Genomic DNA, 18,684 nt, shown 5'->3' on the forward strand with positions numbered 1-18,684 from the left:
CGCGCGTGCCCTATAGAGAAAACCCCTCCAAAAAAAAAAAAAAAAAGGCAAAACTCTAGGGAAGCTCCCCTTTGATCATAATTATGTTTCTTATTATGACAATTTTCTATACTTTTTTATTAAAAATATACTAATAATATTGATAACTATAGCCAATAAGTCCATTAAAAATGCTTTTAAACAGAGCCAGCAGGTGGCATGGAGGTCAAGGTGGCTGGATCCCACATAACCGACTGGACAGTTTATCTCACACCTGGCAACTTAAAAATCATCCAGGGCATGTGTGTGTGAGTGCCCAAAAGCCCACAGGGAGGGAACCAGCAGTTAGCATAATGGCTATAATGAAAACCTCTCCAAAAAAAAAAAAAAAATCCCACAGGGAGATGGGGGAGAGGAGAAGGGATTTCTCCATGGCCATGCCACTGGGAGTGATTTCTCACTCTCTCACTCCCTGTTTCTCTTTCTCTCTCTCTCTCTCTCCAACAAATGTATGTGCCCTATAGTAGAAACTAACAACAACAAAAAAAATGGGAAAAAAAATCTTTAAAACTTTATAGGCAATTTTGAGAGTGCTCACAATAAGAAAATCTGACACCTAATAATAAACAGTTTTAAATGTTTCCTCTACGACCCGATTAAATTATTTATTTCTGCTCATCTGTTTTGATAAATGTAAAACAAAATGCTAATTTCTATTCCTTAAGTAATTCTTTCTCTCTCTTTTGTCTCAATTAGGATTTTTTTATTTGTCACTATTAAAAGTCTGAACTTTAAACAGATTCTTGGACTGGTGGTTCATATCCATCAGCTCATTCAACTTTGGCGCCCGTCTCATTCCCAGTAGCTTTTCCAGAGCAGCTGCCTTCACCATGAAGCTCCATGAGTTTTCCTAATTCAAACTTGGGCTTCTTCAGCTTTGACTTTTCTGACGAAGACATCATGGAGAGGGTAGATGGACTGGCAAGCCTTTTCTATGTCTTTTCCCGTGCTGTCTGGAATCACTTTATTGACCACTTCTTTAAAGTCATTTGTCTGCACCTCTTGGGTCATGATTTCCATCATCTTCCAGACTTGGCGGACCTGCTGATGCTGGGCATAAGAGTTCTTCCGTATCTGATTGCTGCATTTTTTAGTAAACCCAGCACAGAAGAGACAAAGCAAATAACCATTGGTAGTCTTGACATAAATGAGCTTCAATCATGACCTGCCATTTTTTGACCATGAAACACATTTTGTCACGAATAAGATCCATGCCATGGAAGTTAGTCAGGCAGTGTTTGCCCTGAACGTCCTCAGTAATTAGCTTGAATTTCCTAAATGCAACTTCATCATTCTGCAGATCTGCAAGTCTCACTTCAAACACACGGCCCTTTAGGCCGTCAGATGCAATTTTGGTTCCTTGAGTCCTGGTAACCAGTGTCTTCCCAATATTTCTTATGTTGAACATAGCAGGTTTCAAGTCATACCAATCTTTTTTAGAAAATGGATCAACCTCTTTCTTCTTGGCTCCCTTTCTGCCACCTTTGGCAAGATACTTATTCTTGCCAACTGCCATGGTACTATTCAGAGAGCCAAAAGGCTCCTTAAGTAATTATTTCTAACATCTGTAGAACGTAATAGCTTTGATGGCTAATCATTACATAGAAGATTTTGACACTGATAGCAACCCCTGAGAAGTAAAAAATAAATGTATTTTGTTTGGTCTTTTTCTTCTCCTCAAACATTTATTACAATTGATGATTTATATATAATCATTTCACATATTTGTAGGGTACAGAATGGTCTTTAAAAGCATGTATAGGTGTGTAATAAACAAATTAAGGATACAAACATATTCATCACCTTCAACACTTAACATTATGTTGTGAATATTTGAAATCCACTTCAATGATATTTTTGCAAGTATGTATTGACTTATTAATTCGTTAATCTTTTTTTTTTTTTTTGGAGAGGGTTTGCTTACAAGGCGCGTGCACTCGCCAAAAAGACAGAGAGAGACAGAAAGCGAGAAATAACTCTCCAGGGGGGACGGCCATGCCGCAATCCCTTCTCCTCCATTCTCCTCTAGGGATCTTGGGCACGCACATGTGCCTGGTGTGAGTTTAAGCCACTGGGTCCGGCACTCGAACCATGGTCCACTACATGGAAGTCCAGCAACATAGCTATCATGCCAACTGCTGGTCCCATTCATTTAGCCTTAAACATAATATTTACCAGGTTAAAAAAAAATGACCTAAAGTCTTAGGTAATTTTACAAAACAAGATAAGCCCAGTCTCTCTTTCTTTCCCTCCAGACTAATTGATACTTTTTGTACACTATGATTATGGTCCTGTCATGACCACATTATGATCGTTTAAATGTTCAGCTTTTGCAAAACACAGCCACATAAAGACTGAAGGGACCAGGTGTCCTAAGAGTTCTCTGCCTTGAGTTCTTTACCCAGAACAGACCTGATGATAAGGTCTCACTCTGGACCCTCCTGGAGATTGCAGATTGCCCAGCACCAAGAAAACAGCATCATCCATCAAGGTGACGTCAGAGAAACTTTCCTGGAAAGCCTCTGGATTCCCACCCCAGCTTTCACATGGTCACATTCCTGATCTGTGTGTAAAAGCCCTGCTTGCCTCTTGGGATTAGCAGATGGCATAACGGTTATGTCCCTGGTCTCCCACATAGTCAACCGCAGTTCAAGTTCCAGATCCGGCGGCTTAAAACTCACACTGAACACATGTGCATGTGTGCCCAAAATCCCAAGAGGATAATAGAGGAGAAGCTTTAACAGGGATTGTGACATGGCCATCCCCGGGGGTCGGGGGGAGGTGATTTCTTGTTTTCTGTCTCTGGCTCTCTCTGGCTGGCTGGTGAGTGCAAGCACCTTACAGCAAAAACCTCTCTTTAGGGAACCAGCAGTTAGCGTAATGGCTATGTCGCTGGACTCCCACGTAGTCGACCGCAGTTCGCGTCCTGGACCCGGTGGATTAAAACTCACGCTGGGCGCGTGTGCGTGCGTGCTCATGATCCCGAGAAGAGAATGGAGGAGAAGGGATTGCGGCGTGACCATCCCCCCTGGGGGGTGATTTCTCGCTTTCTGTCTCTATGTCTCTCTCTGTCTGGCGAGCACATGCGCCCTACAGTGAAAATCTCTCCAAAAAAAAATAAAATAAAATAAAATAAAACAAACAAAAAAGCCCTACTTGCCCCTTAATTGAGGAAATGGCATTTTAAGAACCCTGGACTCCACTGCTCCTGGATGGTATTTTCCACAATATGGCCTTCCTCTAGGCAAACGCTGGTTGTCTCAGACATTGGCTTGCTGTGTGACGTGCAGTAGCATCAGGGGCAACACGTGGCCATAAGTCGATGTCTGCTCTTTCTTGAGTGGATGGTCTCTTCTTCAATGAATTTGGTGTGCATTCTATGAAGCGATGAAACGTACACAGCCTGATTGTATTCCCCGTGTGTTTAAAGCTTGCACCCAACTAGACCCTTACGTCCTTGAGTCCAGGAATCGGGTGTCCCCATTGTTTTATTAGGTGGTCGGGAAAGTCATGATGCATTTTTGCATAGAATACATCCTCACCCACAATCTGTAGCACGGTGCTCGGCACAACGAAGACAATTTAGAAATGGTTTAACTTGATTGATTAGAGAATAAACATGCACATGATCCATTCTCACGGACAGGGCTCTGCATAAAGATATCTCAAATTAACTGGGATCTGTCATCATAATACGATTTGTAAAAACTACAGAGAAGCATCTTCCAAATACAAATAGAAACACTTTGCAAAGGAGAGGGCATCTGTCGACAAACGTACACAATGAAGGGATCATGTAAGAATAGAGGAATGGTTCTGTGAAGCAGTAATAATGCACTGCTCAAGAGATGTCAGATACCACATGGTGAATGCAGTTCGAATCCCTGGCTTGATCAGCCTGACACATGCTGGGCACACACAAATGTCCACAATCAGATGGGCTGGAGGACTAGAAGAAGGAGATTACAGCATGATCAAACCCTGTGGAGGTTGCCATCCCCCCCGACAGGTGCATACACATGCTCTATTATGAATAAAGGAAAAAAGTTTCTTTGTGAGAGATTTTTGCAGGACCAGAAGATGGCGTAATAGTAACATCACTGGACTCCCACACAGTCGACCATGGTTCAAGTCCCAGACCTGGAGGCGTAACCTCACACTGGGCACATGTACATGATTGTTCAAGATACTGAGAGAATGCAGGAGAAGGGATTGCAGCGTGGCCATCCCTCTCCGCGCGTTCCGTCTCTCTGTCTCTCTCGTGATCTCGAGTGAGCAATAGCAAAAATCACTCTCTCTCTCTCTCTCTCTCTCTCTCTCTCTCTTTTTCTCTCTTTAAGAGAGGATTTTGCTATAGGGCATGTGCACTTGCTAGAAACACAGAGAGAGTGAGAGAGACAGAAAGTAAGAAATCACCCCCTGGGGGGATGGCCAACCCACAATCCCTTCTCCTCCATTCTCTTCTGGGGATTTTGGGCACACATGCACATGTGCCCAGTGTGAATTTCAAGTGGCTAGGTCCAGGACTTGAACTGCAGTCGACTATATGGGAGTTCAACAATGTAACCATTATGCCATCTATTAGTTGCCCCCAAAAAATTTTTTAAAGAATGAAATTAGATGATGTGCCTAAGATGGTATCCAAAGTTGGCAGAAAATGTAAATACTAATAGTAAATACTAGGAAGTAATTCTGCAGATACTTTGAGTCAGCATCGGTCAGAATAACTTCTCTGCAAAGGCTCAGTGCCTGCACAAGCCACTTTTTTGCCTAATATTGAGCTTGGTCTCCTAAAAAGAACCTACCAAAGAAAGAGTGAAGTTCAGAAGTCAACTCTAATGGCAGTACTGCTTACAACGGCAATAGTAGTAACAACTAACCCTCACTATGTGTAAGAGGCTCTCAATGTCTCACTCAAGCCTCGTGACAACTTACGAAGCAGGCAATATGATCGTCTTCATCTTACAGAGTGGGAAACTGAGCAAAGTGTAGCGACTTGCCTAAGTTCAGAAAGCTAATAGATAAAAAGCTAAGGTCAAAATTGGACCATTCTGGCTCCAAAAGAAATAAAAACGGATTGTTTTTCAAAGTTATCAGGGGTCCTGCAGGTGGTGTGATGTTTAAGGCCCTGGATCTCACATGGCTGACTGTGAGGTTTGAGTCCTAGACCTGGCACATTGAAAAATACGCTGGGTATGTGTGCGTGCATGCTCAAATCCCTGAGAGAATAGAGGAGATGGAATTATGGCATGGCAATTGCTCCCAGGAGGTGATTTCTCATTTTCCCTTTCTCTGTCTCTCTCTGGTGAGCTCATGCAACCTATGGCAAAAATCTAAAAAAAAAAAAAAAAAAAAGTGGGGGGAGACATATAAAACAAGAGGGAAAGGGATACATTTAAATAAATAAATAACATTATAAAAACTGGCTCTCATTTTTAATAATGAAACTATCACCCTGCTTCATACCTTACACCAAAATCAACTTCAAAGTAAAAATTAAACTTTAAAAACACTTGAAGGTGACCCAGGCTCTTTGGTGCAGTCAGCAGCATACCAAACTTTAGTGGTAGCTACGTGGCCAACCCTCAGTTCATATTCCTGGCCCAGCTGACCTGAAACATGCTGGTATAGCATGTGTATTCCCAAGACCCTGGCATGCTGGAGGGGACTTGATATGACCAGATCTTGTTGTGGGTGCCTGTTCTCTGTTTTCTCATGTGTGTGCACGTATTCTCTATCATGAATAAAATAAATTTTTAAAAATACTAGGAAGTATAATTTTTTAAACACTAGCTTACTTATGTAATCTTGGGAGATGAGAGTGATTTTTCTAAATATTACACCAAAGCAGATGCATTGACTGATGAAATTGACTATATAATAATCTAAAATCTCTATACTTAAAACAAAACAAAACAAAACAAAACAAAAAACCCACAACTGTTACTTAGTAAATTAAAAAAAAAACCAACTTCTACTTATAAGATGTATTAATAAAATCATACATCACTATTTATTCTAGCCTACAGTCAACTAAGCAGGATAAATAAAAAAGATCTCCTTGAACTTTATATTACATGTACAGTGAATATTCCTAAACTAAATTCTTGAATGTCAGCTGAGTACAGTCATCTCTAACAGCATTTACTTTAACTTCTAGTAAGCCCAGAACTTTGCAAAAAATAAATGACAAAGGCTTAACACATCTGCTATATTTAAATTCTTTCCCTCAGTAGAGCTCAGAAAGTATAAAAATTGTCACTAGAGGGCAGTAGAATCAAACACTGCAATGTAGTAAGAAATTACCAGGTACCATCTCCAGGCAAAGACAAAGCAGTTGCCTAAGTATAGCCTAATAGCAGGGAATATGATTTTAACCAAGTTTAACCAAGAAATAGGAGTAGGGCCAGCAGGTGGTGTGGAGTTAAGGTGCTGGATCCCACATGGCCAGCTGCTCAGGTTCCAGTCCCAGACCCAGTGGCTAGAAGATCCCACTGGGTGCATGTGTGCGCCCAAAACCCCAACAGGAAAATGAAGGAGAAGCAACTGAGGTATGGCCATTCACCCTGGGAGGTGAGTTCTTGCTTTCCCTCTCTCTATCTCTCCCTGCTGAGAGCATGTACCCGATAGCAAAAACACTTTAAAAAAAAGAAAAGAAAAGAAAAGAAAAATAAATAAGAGTATATGTTTTTTTAGAATTTAAATTTGCCACCCAATTGTACTGTTTTCTAGCCAGGAAAAAAAGACTCTCACAATGATATTCAATGTGATAGGGATAGTTTTAAAGAAATATTTGGGGATATCCCTTTTTATTTATTTATTTATTTTTTTAGAAAGGTTTTTGCTATAGAGTGTGTGCGCTCACCAGAAAGACAGAGAGACAGAAAGAAAGATAAAAATCCCTCCCCGGGGGGATGGCCATAACGCAATCCCTTCTCCTCCATTCTCCTCTCGGGATCTTGAGCATGCATGCACATGCACCCAGAGCGAGTTTAAACCACCAGGCCCAGGACTGGAACCGCGATCGACTATATGGGAGCCCAGCGACATAGTCATTACGCCAACTGCTGGTGCCATGGGGGATATCCTTAAAGGCCTAATCTCGTATGCTGTTATAAGGAAATATTTGCAGAATAAATACATTTTAAAAACAACTTCACAGGACCAGCAGGTGGTGTAGTGGTTAAGGTGCTGGACACTCCCACATGGCTGACCACAGTTTTAGTCCCAGACCTGGTAGCTTGCTTTCTCGCTTTCCCTCTCTCTGTGTGTGTGTGTGTGTCTCTCTCTCTGGTCAAATTAAAAATAATAATAAATTGAATGAATAAATAAAATAATTATTTATAAACAGCAACAAAAATAAAACACTTCACTCACAGGGCCAGCAGGCAGCCTGAAAGTTAAGGTGCTGATCCCATATGGCCAACTCTGCAGTTTAAATCCTGGACCCCAGTGCTTAAGAACACACCGGGCACATGGCATAAACACCCAAAATACTGAAAGAAAAATGGAGAAGAGATTGCAACATGGCTATCCTCCCCGGAGGTGACTTCTCACTTTCCCTCTCTCTGTCTCAGTGCTCTCTGGTGGGTACATATACCCTATGGCAAAAAAATAAAAAATAAAAATAAAAAATTTTTAAAAACTTCACTTGGACCATACCATCTTCATGATGTAAAAACATAGGGATAATTTTCTACTTTCCAGCCCAGCAGGTGGCACTGGATTCCCACATGGCCAACCAGGGTTTAAGTTCCAGACCTGGTGACTTGCTTTCTCACTTTCCTGCTCTCTCTCTCTAGTTGAATTTAAAATAATAATAATATAATAACAATAATAACAGGGACCAGTCGTTGGTGTAATGGCTATGTCTCTGGACTACCATATAGTCGACTGTGATTTGAGTCCTGGACCCAGTGGCTTAAACTCATGCAGGGTGGATGTACGTGCGTGCCCAAGATCCCAAGAGGAGAATGGAGGAGAAGGGATTGCGGCGTGGCCATTCCCCCGGGGGGTGATTTCTCGCTTTCTGTCTCTCTGTCTCTCTGGCGAGCGCACATGCCCTATAGCAAAAATCTCGCAACAATAATAATAACAATAATAACAATAATGAATGGAATTAAATAAATGTTTTTAAAATATATTCTACTTTCCTATATTTCTTTTTAATATACAATACATTACCTTTTCCTTACAACTTCTCATTTCTCTGCTGTTTTCTTATTGTGGAAGAATGCCAGGGACTTGAGAAAGACTGGTTTGGACTAGTGTGAAGACTTTTCCAATAAAGTTAAACAAATCTGTGGGCTTTATGTAAGAATATAGGCCTTTTAACTCTGAAGTTTTCTCTCTCTTTTTTGGAGAGGTTTTTGCTATAGGGTGTGTGCACTCGCCAAAAAGGCAGAGAGAGATAGAGAGACAGAAAGTAGAAATCACCCTACCCCACCCCAGGGGGCATGGCCATGTCGCAATCCCTTCTCCTCCATTCTCCTCTCGGGATCTTAGGCACTCACGTGTGAGTTTAAGCCATCGGGTCTGAGACTCAAATAGCGGTCAACTACATAGGAGTCCAGCGACACAGCCATTATGCCAACTGCTGGTCCCCTGAAGCTTTCTCATACTATCCTATACCTAAGATCAAGTCCAGTTTAAATTTGGTAAGATTAAGTTACAAATTCATGAGCAAGGCCCGTGATAAATACTTTACACCTATTTTAAAACCTTGAATTTCACTTACATGTATTTTTCATTTATTCGTTCAACCAAGCTTTATTGAGCACCTACTATGTACCTACTGTACCCTTCTCCTCTATTCACATACAGGGTCTAGGTTGAGCAGGCAGCAGTTACAAGCACCGTGTGATTAGACTAGGGAGAGAGCGAAATACGAATATTGCCAGTCAAGCATGAGGGCTCCAGGAATGAAGAAGAAAAGCTCCACCCTGAAAGGTTCTGTGGCAGCAAGCAGGGGTTTGTAACTTCAAGCTGGTTAGCACTCAACTCTCAAAAACTCCAGAGAACGTAAAGTTGGTAAAGAGCAGCCACTGGGCAGACAAAGAGCAACTTCAAAGGCCAAAGAGACCAAAATAGGAAAAGTTCTGGAGTCAGACGAGAAAATTTCTTCTGGGTAGAAAAAAGGATGAAGGGTTTCAATCATTCCAATCAACAGTTCAAACTCCTGACTTGTTTTCTTCCCTAGATTCCAACATTAGAAGTTCAATCCTACCTGGTGTGAGATTTATAACTGAGAAGACGCCTTTTCTCAGTTAGCGTGCAGGAGGTTAGAGCTTCTTCCGTAATGGGAAGAAAACAGGTTGACAAGAGGATGGGACTGTGGCCACAATACTGCCCAGTGAACCAGAAGCTACAGTTGTCCCCAAGAGGGTTCTGATATCTGCAGATGTTCAGAGTGAGTAGAAAGAGACCAGCAGGACCTAAAGAGGTACCTATGGATATTTAAAGCTTAATACTTAACACACAGTTCTTAATCATACCTGGATGTTTGCATGTCTTTCAAGTTCTGCCTTTAAAGTCAGTCTGATCCAGGTTTGAGTCTCAGCATTCCACCATTCTTTGGGTAACATATTAAGATGTAGCCAGCCTATGACTCTATTTACTCATGGATAACATGGAGATCATAACAGTACTAATCCTTGGGGGTGGTCACAAGAATAAAAAGGAAAAATGTACATGAAATGCAAAGCACAGTGCCTGAAACCTAAGTGTACAGTAAGTCTTCTAATTGTGTATAGCCTTCTTTATTTTATAGACATGTAACAATGAATGATACTAGGGACAGTGTCTGGCTATCATAATGAAATTGTTGACTTGTTATTTAAGAATATACAGCTGGGGCCCAACAGATGGCATAGTGGTTACAGCAAGTGGAGGACCTAGTGGCTTGAAAATCACACTGGGCATGAGAAAGGATTGTGGCATGACCTTCTCCCCTGGGGGACAATTCCTCACTTTCCCTCTCACTGTCTCTGCCTCCCCCTACCTCAAGCACACATGCCCTATGGCAAAAGCCTCTTAGAAAGAAGACACAGCTAAGTGATAAGCCAAGAAAAACTGCTGATACGGAAAAGCCCTTGAGAAAAGCTGTTGGGTCAGAAGCTGAGGTCACTGCTGAGGTCACACCTGCAGGGCAGCAGATAAGTGCCCTAGAGGTGTGGCTCCAGATAGGGACCAGGCTTGTTTTTCAAAGCAGTTGAGATTTCTTTTTAAAATTGTAACTGCAGGCAAAGTACACAGAAATAAACAAGTCTCTCCTCCCATAGCCAGGTGTCCTTGAAACCCAAAAGCAAAGAGCAACAATAGTCACAGACGGCAAATGACATTCTTGAGCTTTTAAAAATAATTCTATACTTGAATTGTTATCTATTCCAATGATGGCTTAATCTGATCTATATTTCAACTGTCTAAAATAGGAAATGAGGTATGTATATATATGTGTGTGTATTTATATATATATATTTTATTTTTTGAGAGGTTTTTGCTATAGGGCATGTGCGCTTGCCAGAAAAACAGAAAGAGACAAAGAAAATGAGAAATCATCCCCCAGGAGGGATGGCCATGCCACAGTCCCTTCTTTCCATTCTCCTATCAGGATCTTGGGCACGCACACACATGCACCTAATGTGAGTTTAAGCCACCAGGTCCAGGACTCATACCACGGTCAACTACATGGGAGTCCAGCGACATAGCCATTACACCACCGCTGGTCTCGGAAATGATGTATATATTTTTTAAAGTTTATTTCTTCTATGAGAGACAGAGAAACAGACAGAGAGAGAGACAGAACCTCTGCTGGAGTCCTAACACTGCAATCTACCCCTAGCCTCAGCCAGCCTCAGATCATGGACATACAGGTGCCCAGCACACTCAGGGAGACTTGCTGATGCAAATCTAGAACCTTTCCATATGGGCCAGTCTTTCAGAGCATACTATTTCACTGCTGCACCACCTTCCAGCCCTTAGACTATACTTTTTGTTTTAAAATAAGAAGATAGAGGGCCAGCCCTGAAGCCTAGTGGTTAAGGGAACCAAATCCTACATGACTAAACATGGTTCAAATCTAGCCTCGGTGGCTTTAAAAATAAGCCAGGTGTATGTGCATGTGTGACCAAAATTCCAACAGGAAGAGGCAACATCCAGAGATGTACTGCCATGCTGAGTACCCAAACGTCCCAAATGAAATCCACCAATTTGGGGCCAGTAGGTAGTATAATGGTTATGTCACTGGACTCCCATACAGTTGACTGCTATTTGAGTCCCACACCCGGCGGTTTAAAACTCACGCTGGGTGTGTGTGTGTGCATGTCCAAGATCCCAAGAAGAGAATGGAGGAGAAGGGATTGTGGTGTGGCCATTCCCAGCTGGGGCAGTGATTTCTCACTTTCTGTCTCCCTGTCTCTCCAATGATTGCACGCGCCCTATAGCAAATATTTCTCTTAAAAAAAGAAATCCCCCAACTGAGTATGTATCCAACTATGTTCTCAGTCACAGCTGAGAATTAATTCAACAATTACTGTCCCTTTCTTTCCTTTGTTCACAGCATCTTAGGTCCAGTTTAGGGGGTGCTGGATCATAGCTACTACATTGCAAATCACTTAATGCACCTATAAAAAGAAAATGTCTTTAACGTTATTTGCATATCTAAAATATATCCTGACTCCTATTCGAAAACAATAACAAACATATCCAGACTTCCACAATTGTTATTGGGTTGGCAGAAAAGTCATGACATATTTTTTTCTGTTTTTCTATATGAAAATGAATCATGATTTTTCCAACAACCCAAAATATAAATTCCATTTTGAGTTTTGTATCTAAGAGCTTATAACTGCTTCCCCTGGAAATACAATTCTATAGGATTACAAAGAGATACCATATCCATTACAGAGAAGAAAAAAGACAAATATATTTATCCACTGCTAAATATTAAATTCCTTAGATGAAAGGCCTAAATACACAGGTTATAAAAGGACCTTTGAAGGCTAGGATGTTGAGAGATTCCAAAAGAAGAACAAGGGATCATCAGACCATTATTTACATTAAATTTATAGCCACTTCCCAGTTTTGGCCTTTAATCATCAAAGACTTATTGTGTTTAAGATTCAAGTCGATGGTATACATTCAACCCAATTTCCCTGCCACTGTTTGCAGACAGAAGTTCGCATTTAAGGAAAGGGTTGAGATTTCCTACATCCATATTGGGATGTCAAAACAACAATTCCAGAAAACTCTGTCCTGTTTTAGAATGCACCCTGGGTGCCTCCAGGACAAAGGTTCCACACGGCCCTGATAACACATGCCACAGGAGCTACCCCAAGTTTATCGAGATACAGTAGTCCACCCTGGATGGCGCCTTCTGGAAACCTTCATGACCTTGCAACTGAGAGCTTAACCAAGATCACTGGTTGCCTAACTCGGCCCTTTCGGTCTATATGCTCTATGCTTCCCTTGAGCCTGGTATGAAAGGAGAAAGGAAATAAGTATCCAGCAAGCAGGGAGTTCAAGTCCATCAATGAGCCTATACTTGGGACTAACTGATGGAATCAGTTCAACAGTCTCTGGAGTGGACTGGAGGTGGCCAGGCAGGAGAGAGAGTATTCCAAGGAGAGAAACAATGCAGTTAAGGCTCTAAGGATCAGCTCTGCCTAAAACAGGCCTGACAGGAGTAACAGGCCTGTGTTAATGAGTAGTTAGATGCTGGCAGAAGCCTGTAGTCAGCTGTCTTGCAGCCCGGCCAGTTGTTAAAATATTGCAATACTGCTGTATCGGTTGTTAAATATTTTGAACAAATGCCCCAGACACCAGGTTGCACTAAGTCCTGAAAATGAGGCAGGGCAGCTTTGATTTGCACTGGCAAGTAAATAGTGTACCATGACATCTCAAAGGGACCTAAACAGAGGAATGTGATGGAAAAGGTGTTCCAGGGGAGTCCTATCGGGTGGCAGTTGGTCTTTTCTGCCTTATCTCACCAGGAAGAAGAGAGGAGAGGAATTTCATAATCTTGTGCTGGCTTAGGTGAAAGTTGTTTATTCCACCAGTAATTCATGAGAAGTAACTGGCTGGCAACTTCAGGACAAACTCTGTTTAAAATGTAGACATGGATAGTCCAGCCTCACCTATCTTTGCATTCCCAGACTAAAATGACCAAGGCTTTTGAAGATTTCCTGTCAAATATGCACAGACTCTCATGAACCCACTCATTTCTTGGAAAGTATTCTTTTCTTCTTTTTCTTTATGTGTGTGTATATATATACATACATACATATATTTAGTCTTTACTATAGATAAATGTACTTGATAGATACAAAAAGAGAAAAAGAGAGAGAGTGAGAAAGTAAGAAATCACTCCCAGGGAGTGGCCTTCTCTTCCATTCTCCTCTTAGAATTTTAAGCATACTCACATACACACTTGGCCTGTTTTTCAAGCTGCTGGGTTTGGGACTAGAGCCACAGAGTCAGCCATGTGCTGTCCAGTCACCTTAACCTCCATGCCACCCGGCTGATCCTGAAAGTCCACTTAAGTTTCATGTGTCTCCCTTCCTCAGAGCATGAACACTGATAAGGCACATGGACACATAAAATTAGGATGGAGAAGTGTCCATTAGATTTGGCTCTTGGAGAAAACCATTGGCGTCTGAGCAATGGCAGGTTTGAGTCCTGTGGGCGGTGTGGGTGGAGACCACATGCTCAGGAACAAGGAATAATCTTGAGCTGATGGAGTGTACACAGCCTCTTCAAAAAGCCTGGTCAGGAAGAAGAGGACAGTGATAGGCCTAGAGCCAAAGGCAGCTACAAAAAGAAATGGGGAATCCTTCATAGAAGTTAGGCTTGGGATCAGCAGTTAGTGTAATAGCTATGTCGCTGGACTTCCATGTAGTCGACAGTGGTTCGAGTCCTGAACCTGGTGGCTTAAAACTCACACCGGGCATGTGTGCGTGCGTGCCCAAGATCCCAAGGGGAGTATGCAGGAGAAGGGATTGCGGCATGGCCATCCCCCCTGGGAGGGTGATTTCTCACTTTTTATCTGTCTCTCTCTGTCTGGTGAGTACATGCACCCTATAGCAAAAACCTCTCAAAAAAAATAAATAAATAAAAAAGTATTTTTGTCATAGAATTCTTGAAGACAATGACAAGTGTTAACACACTATTGACAGTCATTACTGAATTTATCATTATGAAAGCCTATTTTTTTTTAGTAACTAATGAATTATCTTTAAAAATCTACATATATATACACATATACATACATACATATTAGGTTGTTGAAAAGTCATGAGGCATTTTTGTATAGAAAAATACCTCATGACTTTCCCACCAACCTAATGTGTATGTATATGTGTGTATGTGTGTGTGTGTGTGGATGTGTGTATTGCTTAATATTAATAACAACAACATTGACTAAGCAGCCACATATGGCAAACACCATGATACTATTCCCTGAGCTAAGCCTATCTCTATGAGGCAAACATTCTTTTCTCTTTTCTTTAGAGAGGTTTTTGCTATAGGGTGTGTATGCTCGCCAGAGAGACGGAGAGAGACAGAGAGACAGAAAGCGAGAAATCACCCCCCAGAGGGAAGGCCATGCCATACACCCTTCTCTATTCTCCTCTCACAATTTTGGGCACACATGCACATGCACAAGCTGCCGGGTCAAAGACGTAAACTTTGGTTATGCATGTGGGAGTCCAGCGACATAACCATTATGCCATCTGCTGGTCCGGAGGCAAGCATTCTTACTACCATTCTATAGTTGATTCTGAAGCTCATAGGGATTGATAAATAGGCCCCAAGTCACACAGTCAGTTAGTGGCAGAACCCAGCTTTGAATCCAGATCTGTGGAAGAGGTGGGCTTTACCTATATTGAGGAATTAAAATTAGGTTTAGGAACCAGAAGTTGTTGTAATGGCTATGTTGCTGGACTCCCATGTAGTTGACCGCAGTTCAATTCCCGGATCTGATGGCTTAAACTCACGCCAAATGCATGTGCACATTCTCAAGATCCCAAGAAGAGAATGGAAGAGAGGGGATTGGAGCGTGGCCATCTCCCCTGGGGGGTGATATCTCACTTTCTATCTCTCTGTCTCTCTGTCTTTCTGGCAAGCACATGTGCCCTATAACAAAAACCTCACACACACACACACACACACACACACACACACAAATAGGTTTAAATAACAAACTTTTAGGCAACTTGGTCAAGAAAACATGTAAAAAAGTTGTTACTTAAATCCAGAATGTATTTCTTAAAAGGAACACTAATGTCTCTTATTGTTATTACCCATAACAAGCCCACACTGCTATTTTTCTGAAGTTCTAAATAAAACAATAAACAATTCCATTCTCTCCAGTTGAACTAAGTGTTCTCCTGTGTCTGAATGCATTTGGATGAAGATCAGAAAAGGCCCTGAGCTTAAAGACCTTCAGGAAACATCCACTTGTTGTCAAACCAGGAGGCTGTCCTTTGAAGTCTCTCCCCACAGCTCTGCTTAGGTAAGATGTTTTTCCACCTAGGATAATGACTCATTCAGATTGGCTATTAGAAGAGAAAGCAACAAACCACCACAAACCTGTATATCTGCTAGGATTTGTGGGTTGTTGCTTTTTTTTTTTTTTTTAGGTTAGTTTGTTTTAAACTCTGTTCATTACCTGGATCCACATCAGAAGAGCAAGGAAAAGAAAGGAATTCCACAGAACTGAAAGCCTCGCTGTTGGGCTCCTGGCTAGGTCTCTGCAGCACATAATCTCTTATGTCATTCGTTGATGGCAGGTCCAAAACATTGCTCTCCTCTGACTGGCTGCCTGGAGTGTTTTCCTGGGTCGCCATAGTACTGCCGTGGAGGAAAAAAAAAAAAAAAACGCAATCAATACAAAAGACACTACCTAGCAGGAACTTTCATTAGAGCCATAACTTAAGGAATCTTGAAGAGCAAACAACAGTAAAACCAGAATAATCTACTTTCCCATTATTAATGGTCTTGTCTTTACTTTAAACTTAGTATTTGTCTACCATGTTTTCTTTTTCTTTTTTTTTGGAGAGGTTTTTGCCATAGGGCACGTGCGCTCTCCAGACAGACAGAGAGAGACAGAAAGTGAGAAATCAGCCCGAGGGAGGATGGCCACGCCACAAGCCCTTCTCCTCCATTCTCTTCTTGGGATCTTGGGCATGCACACACACGCGCCCGGCGTGAGTTTTAAGGCACCAGGTCTGGGACTTGAACCACGGTTGACTACATGGGAGTCCAGCGACATAGCCATTACACTAACTGCTGGTCCCTACCATGTTTTCTTCATCATGAGAAAGAAATACTTTCAGCAGAAAGAAACCATTATTGGGACCAACAGATGGTGTAATGGTTTTGTCACTGGATCCAGCCCTGTCTATCTCTGTGAATTAACTGAGAAGCTGGGGAGATCCTGGACCCTCTGCTATCTTCTGCCTCTTGAGTTGCTGTCATCATAAGTCTTATTATAAATGGCACCAAGTGTCAGAAGCACTATAGGCCACCATGAGCCACACAGAGGAGTGACGCAGTCAGATTTGATTTGCAGGCAGCTGGATAGCAGGTGGTTTTGCAGGGTTTAAGCCTTGTGGCAGGCAATCTCATCAACATCAAGACTTTACTCACCTGCAGTAGTCCATGTGAGACAGGAAGAACACATAAACCAGATCAGGGCCCTGTGGGTCAAGAGTAGAGGAGAAATTAAGAATATATTTAGGGGTACCGATAGATGGCATAATAGTTACATCACTGGACTCCCACGTAGTCGACTCTGGTTCAAGTGCCAGACTCGGCAGCTTGAAACTCACACTGGGCACACGTGCATGCGTGGCCAAAACCCCAAGAGGACAATGGAGGAGAAGGGAATGTGGTATGGCCTGGGGGATGATTTCTCACTTTCTGTCTGTCTCTCTCTGTCTCTCTAGCAAAAGCACATGCCCTATAGCAAAAAATCTCTTAAAAAATAAAAAGAATATATTTAGGGGCCCAGTCATTGTGGCATATGCAGCAGGGCTAAACAACACTGAAGCCACATGAGAAGGCCCCAGGTTCAGACCCTGGGATGACAAGAACATCCTGAGCACAGCCATCATCCTGGCTGGCTGGACGGCTGGAGGATCATATGTGGTGAGACGCTGTCAAGAGTACATCTCTCTCTCTCTCTCTCTCTCACTTTAACTCTCTCATAAAATAAATAAGCTCTTTTTTTTTTTTGAGAGGTTTTCGCTATAGGGCATGTGCGCTCACCAGACAGACAGAGAGAGACAGAGAGACAGAAAGCGAGAAATCACCCCCCAGAGGGATGGTCACGCCGCAATCCCTTCTCCTCCATTCTCCTCTTGGGATCTTGGGCACGCACACACACGCGCCCGGCGTGAGTTTTAAGCCACCGGGTCCGGGACGCGAACCGCGGTCGACTACGTGGGAATCCAGCGACATAGCCATTACGCTAACTGCTGGTTCCCAATAAGCTCTTTTTAATAAAGAACATATTAAGGAACTGTACGAGTAAAACTTAATAACCAAATGGAGAAAGATTAAGGAAGAGCTGAGCATCAACAAGGAGAGGCAGTTTTGGCGACTGGGCTGTATTATTAACTGAGTAAGAGAAGACAGAAGAAGCAATAGGTTTGAGAGAAGTCAATATTCCAAGTTCCAGAATACTAGGCAGCTTTTAAAATGATAGTCAGAACTTCAGTGATCTCAAAGACATATGTTCGGGGACTAGCAGTTAGCGTAATGGCTAAGTCGCTAGACTCCAATGGAGTTGACTGCAGTTCGCGTCCCAGACCTAGTGACTTAAACTCACGCCAGGCGCGTGTGCGTGCGTGCCCAAGATCCCGAGAGGAGAATGAAGGAGAAGGGATTGTGGCATGGCCATCCCCCCTGCAGGGGGTGGGGGGTGATTTCTCTCTGTCTCTCTCTGTCTTTCTAGCAAGCATATGCACCCTATAGCAAAAACCTCTCCAAAGAAAAAAAAAGAGAGAAAGAGAGACAGAGAGAGAGAGAGAAGGAGAGGAGAGAAAGAGAGAGAGAAAGAAGAAAGAAAGAAAGAAAGAAAGAAAGAAAGAAAGAAAGAAAGAAAGAAAGAAAGAAAGAAAGAAAGAAAGAAAGAAAAGACATATGTTTGAATGAAAAAAGCAGTATCAGTGCCAGCCGGTGGCATGGTGGTTAAGTCAGCTGGATCCCACATGGCTGACTATGCAGTTCAAGTTCCAGATTCAGTGGTTTGAAAAACGTGTACATGCTTGCCCCAAATCCTGAAAGGAGAAATTATTACAGTGAGGCCAGATCCCCAGTGGCTGCTTTCTTTCTTTCTCTCTCACATGAGTACATGTGCCTTACAGCAAAAAAAATTTTTAGATAAAGAAGCAATTGCAGGAACTAGCAGTTAGCGTAATGGCTATGTCACTGGACTCCCACGTAGTCGACCACGGTTCGCGTCCCGGACCCGGTGGCATAAAACTCACGCCGGGCGTGTGTGCGTGCGTGCCCAAGATCCCGAGAGGAGAATGGAGGAGAAGGGATTGCGGCGTGACCATCCCCCCTGGGGGGTGATTTCTCGCTTTCTGTCTCTATGTCTTCTCTCTGACTGTCTGGCGAGCGCACGCGCCCTGTAGCAAAATC

The 18,684-nt window shown here is 42.4% G+C and overlaps 1 protein-coding gene across 2 annotated transcripts in view; it reads right to left on the reverse strand.

The window, feature by feature from the left end:
* The window catches only part of SHLD1 (shieldin complex subunit 1), a 110,594-nt gene that overhangs the window by 83,241 nt on the left and 8,669 nt on the right, over nt 1-18,684 (reverse strand). Inside the window, exons 2-4 of one of the 2 annotated variants that reach the window (XM_027766085.1) lie at nt 16,684-16,733; nt 15,704-15,885; nt 15,351-15,564 (exon numbers count right to left, since the gene is read on the reverse strand). In XM_027766085.1, the coding sequence (XP_027621886.1) occupies nt 15,371-15,564; nt 15,704-15,885; nt 16,684-16,697 (390 nt within the window). In that variant the 5' untranslated portion in view covers nt 16,698-16,733 and the 3' untranslated portion in view covers nt 15,351-15,370. Of the gene's footprint in view, nt 1-15,350; nt 15,565-15,703; nt 15,886-16,683; nt 16,734-18,684 lie in introns of those variants that run through there. The other variant, XM_006162831.3, reaches the window with a different exon arrangement.

The sequence above is a fragment of the Tupaia chinensis genome, unplaced genomic scaffold (assembly GCF_000334495.1).
Source record: "Tupaia chinensis unplaced genomic scaffold, TupChi_1.0 Scaffold140845_1, whole genome shotgun sequence".
In the NCBI taxonomy this organism is placed as follows: domain Eukaryota; kingdom Metazoa; phylum Chordata; class Mammalia; order Scandentia; family Tupaiidae; genus Tupaia; species Tupaia belangeri.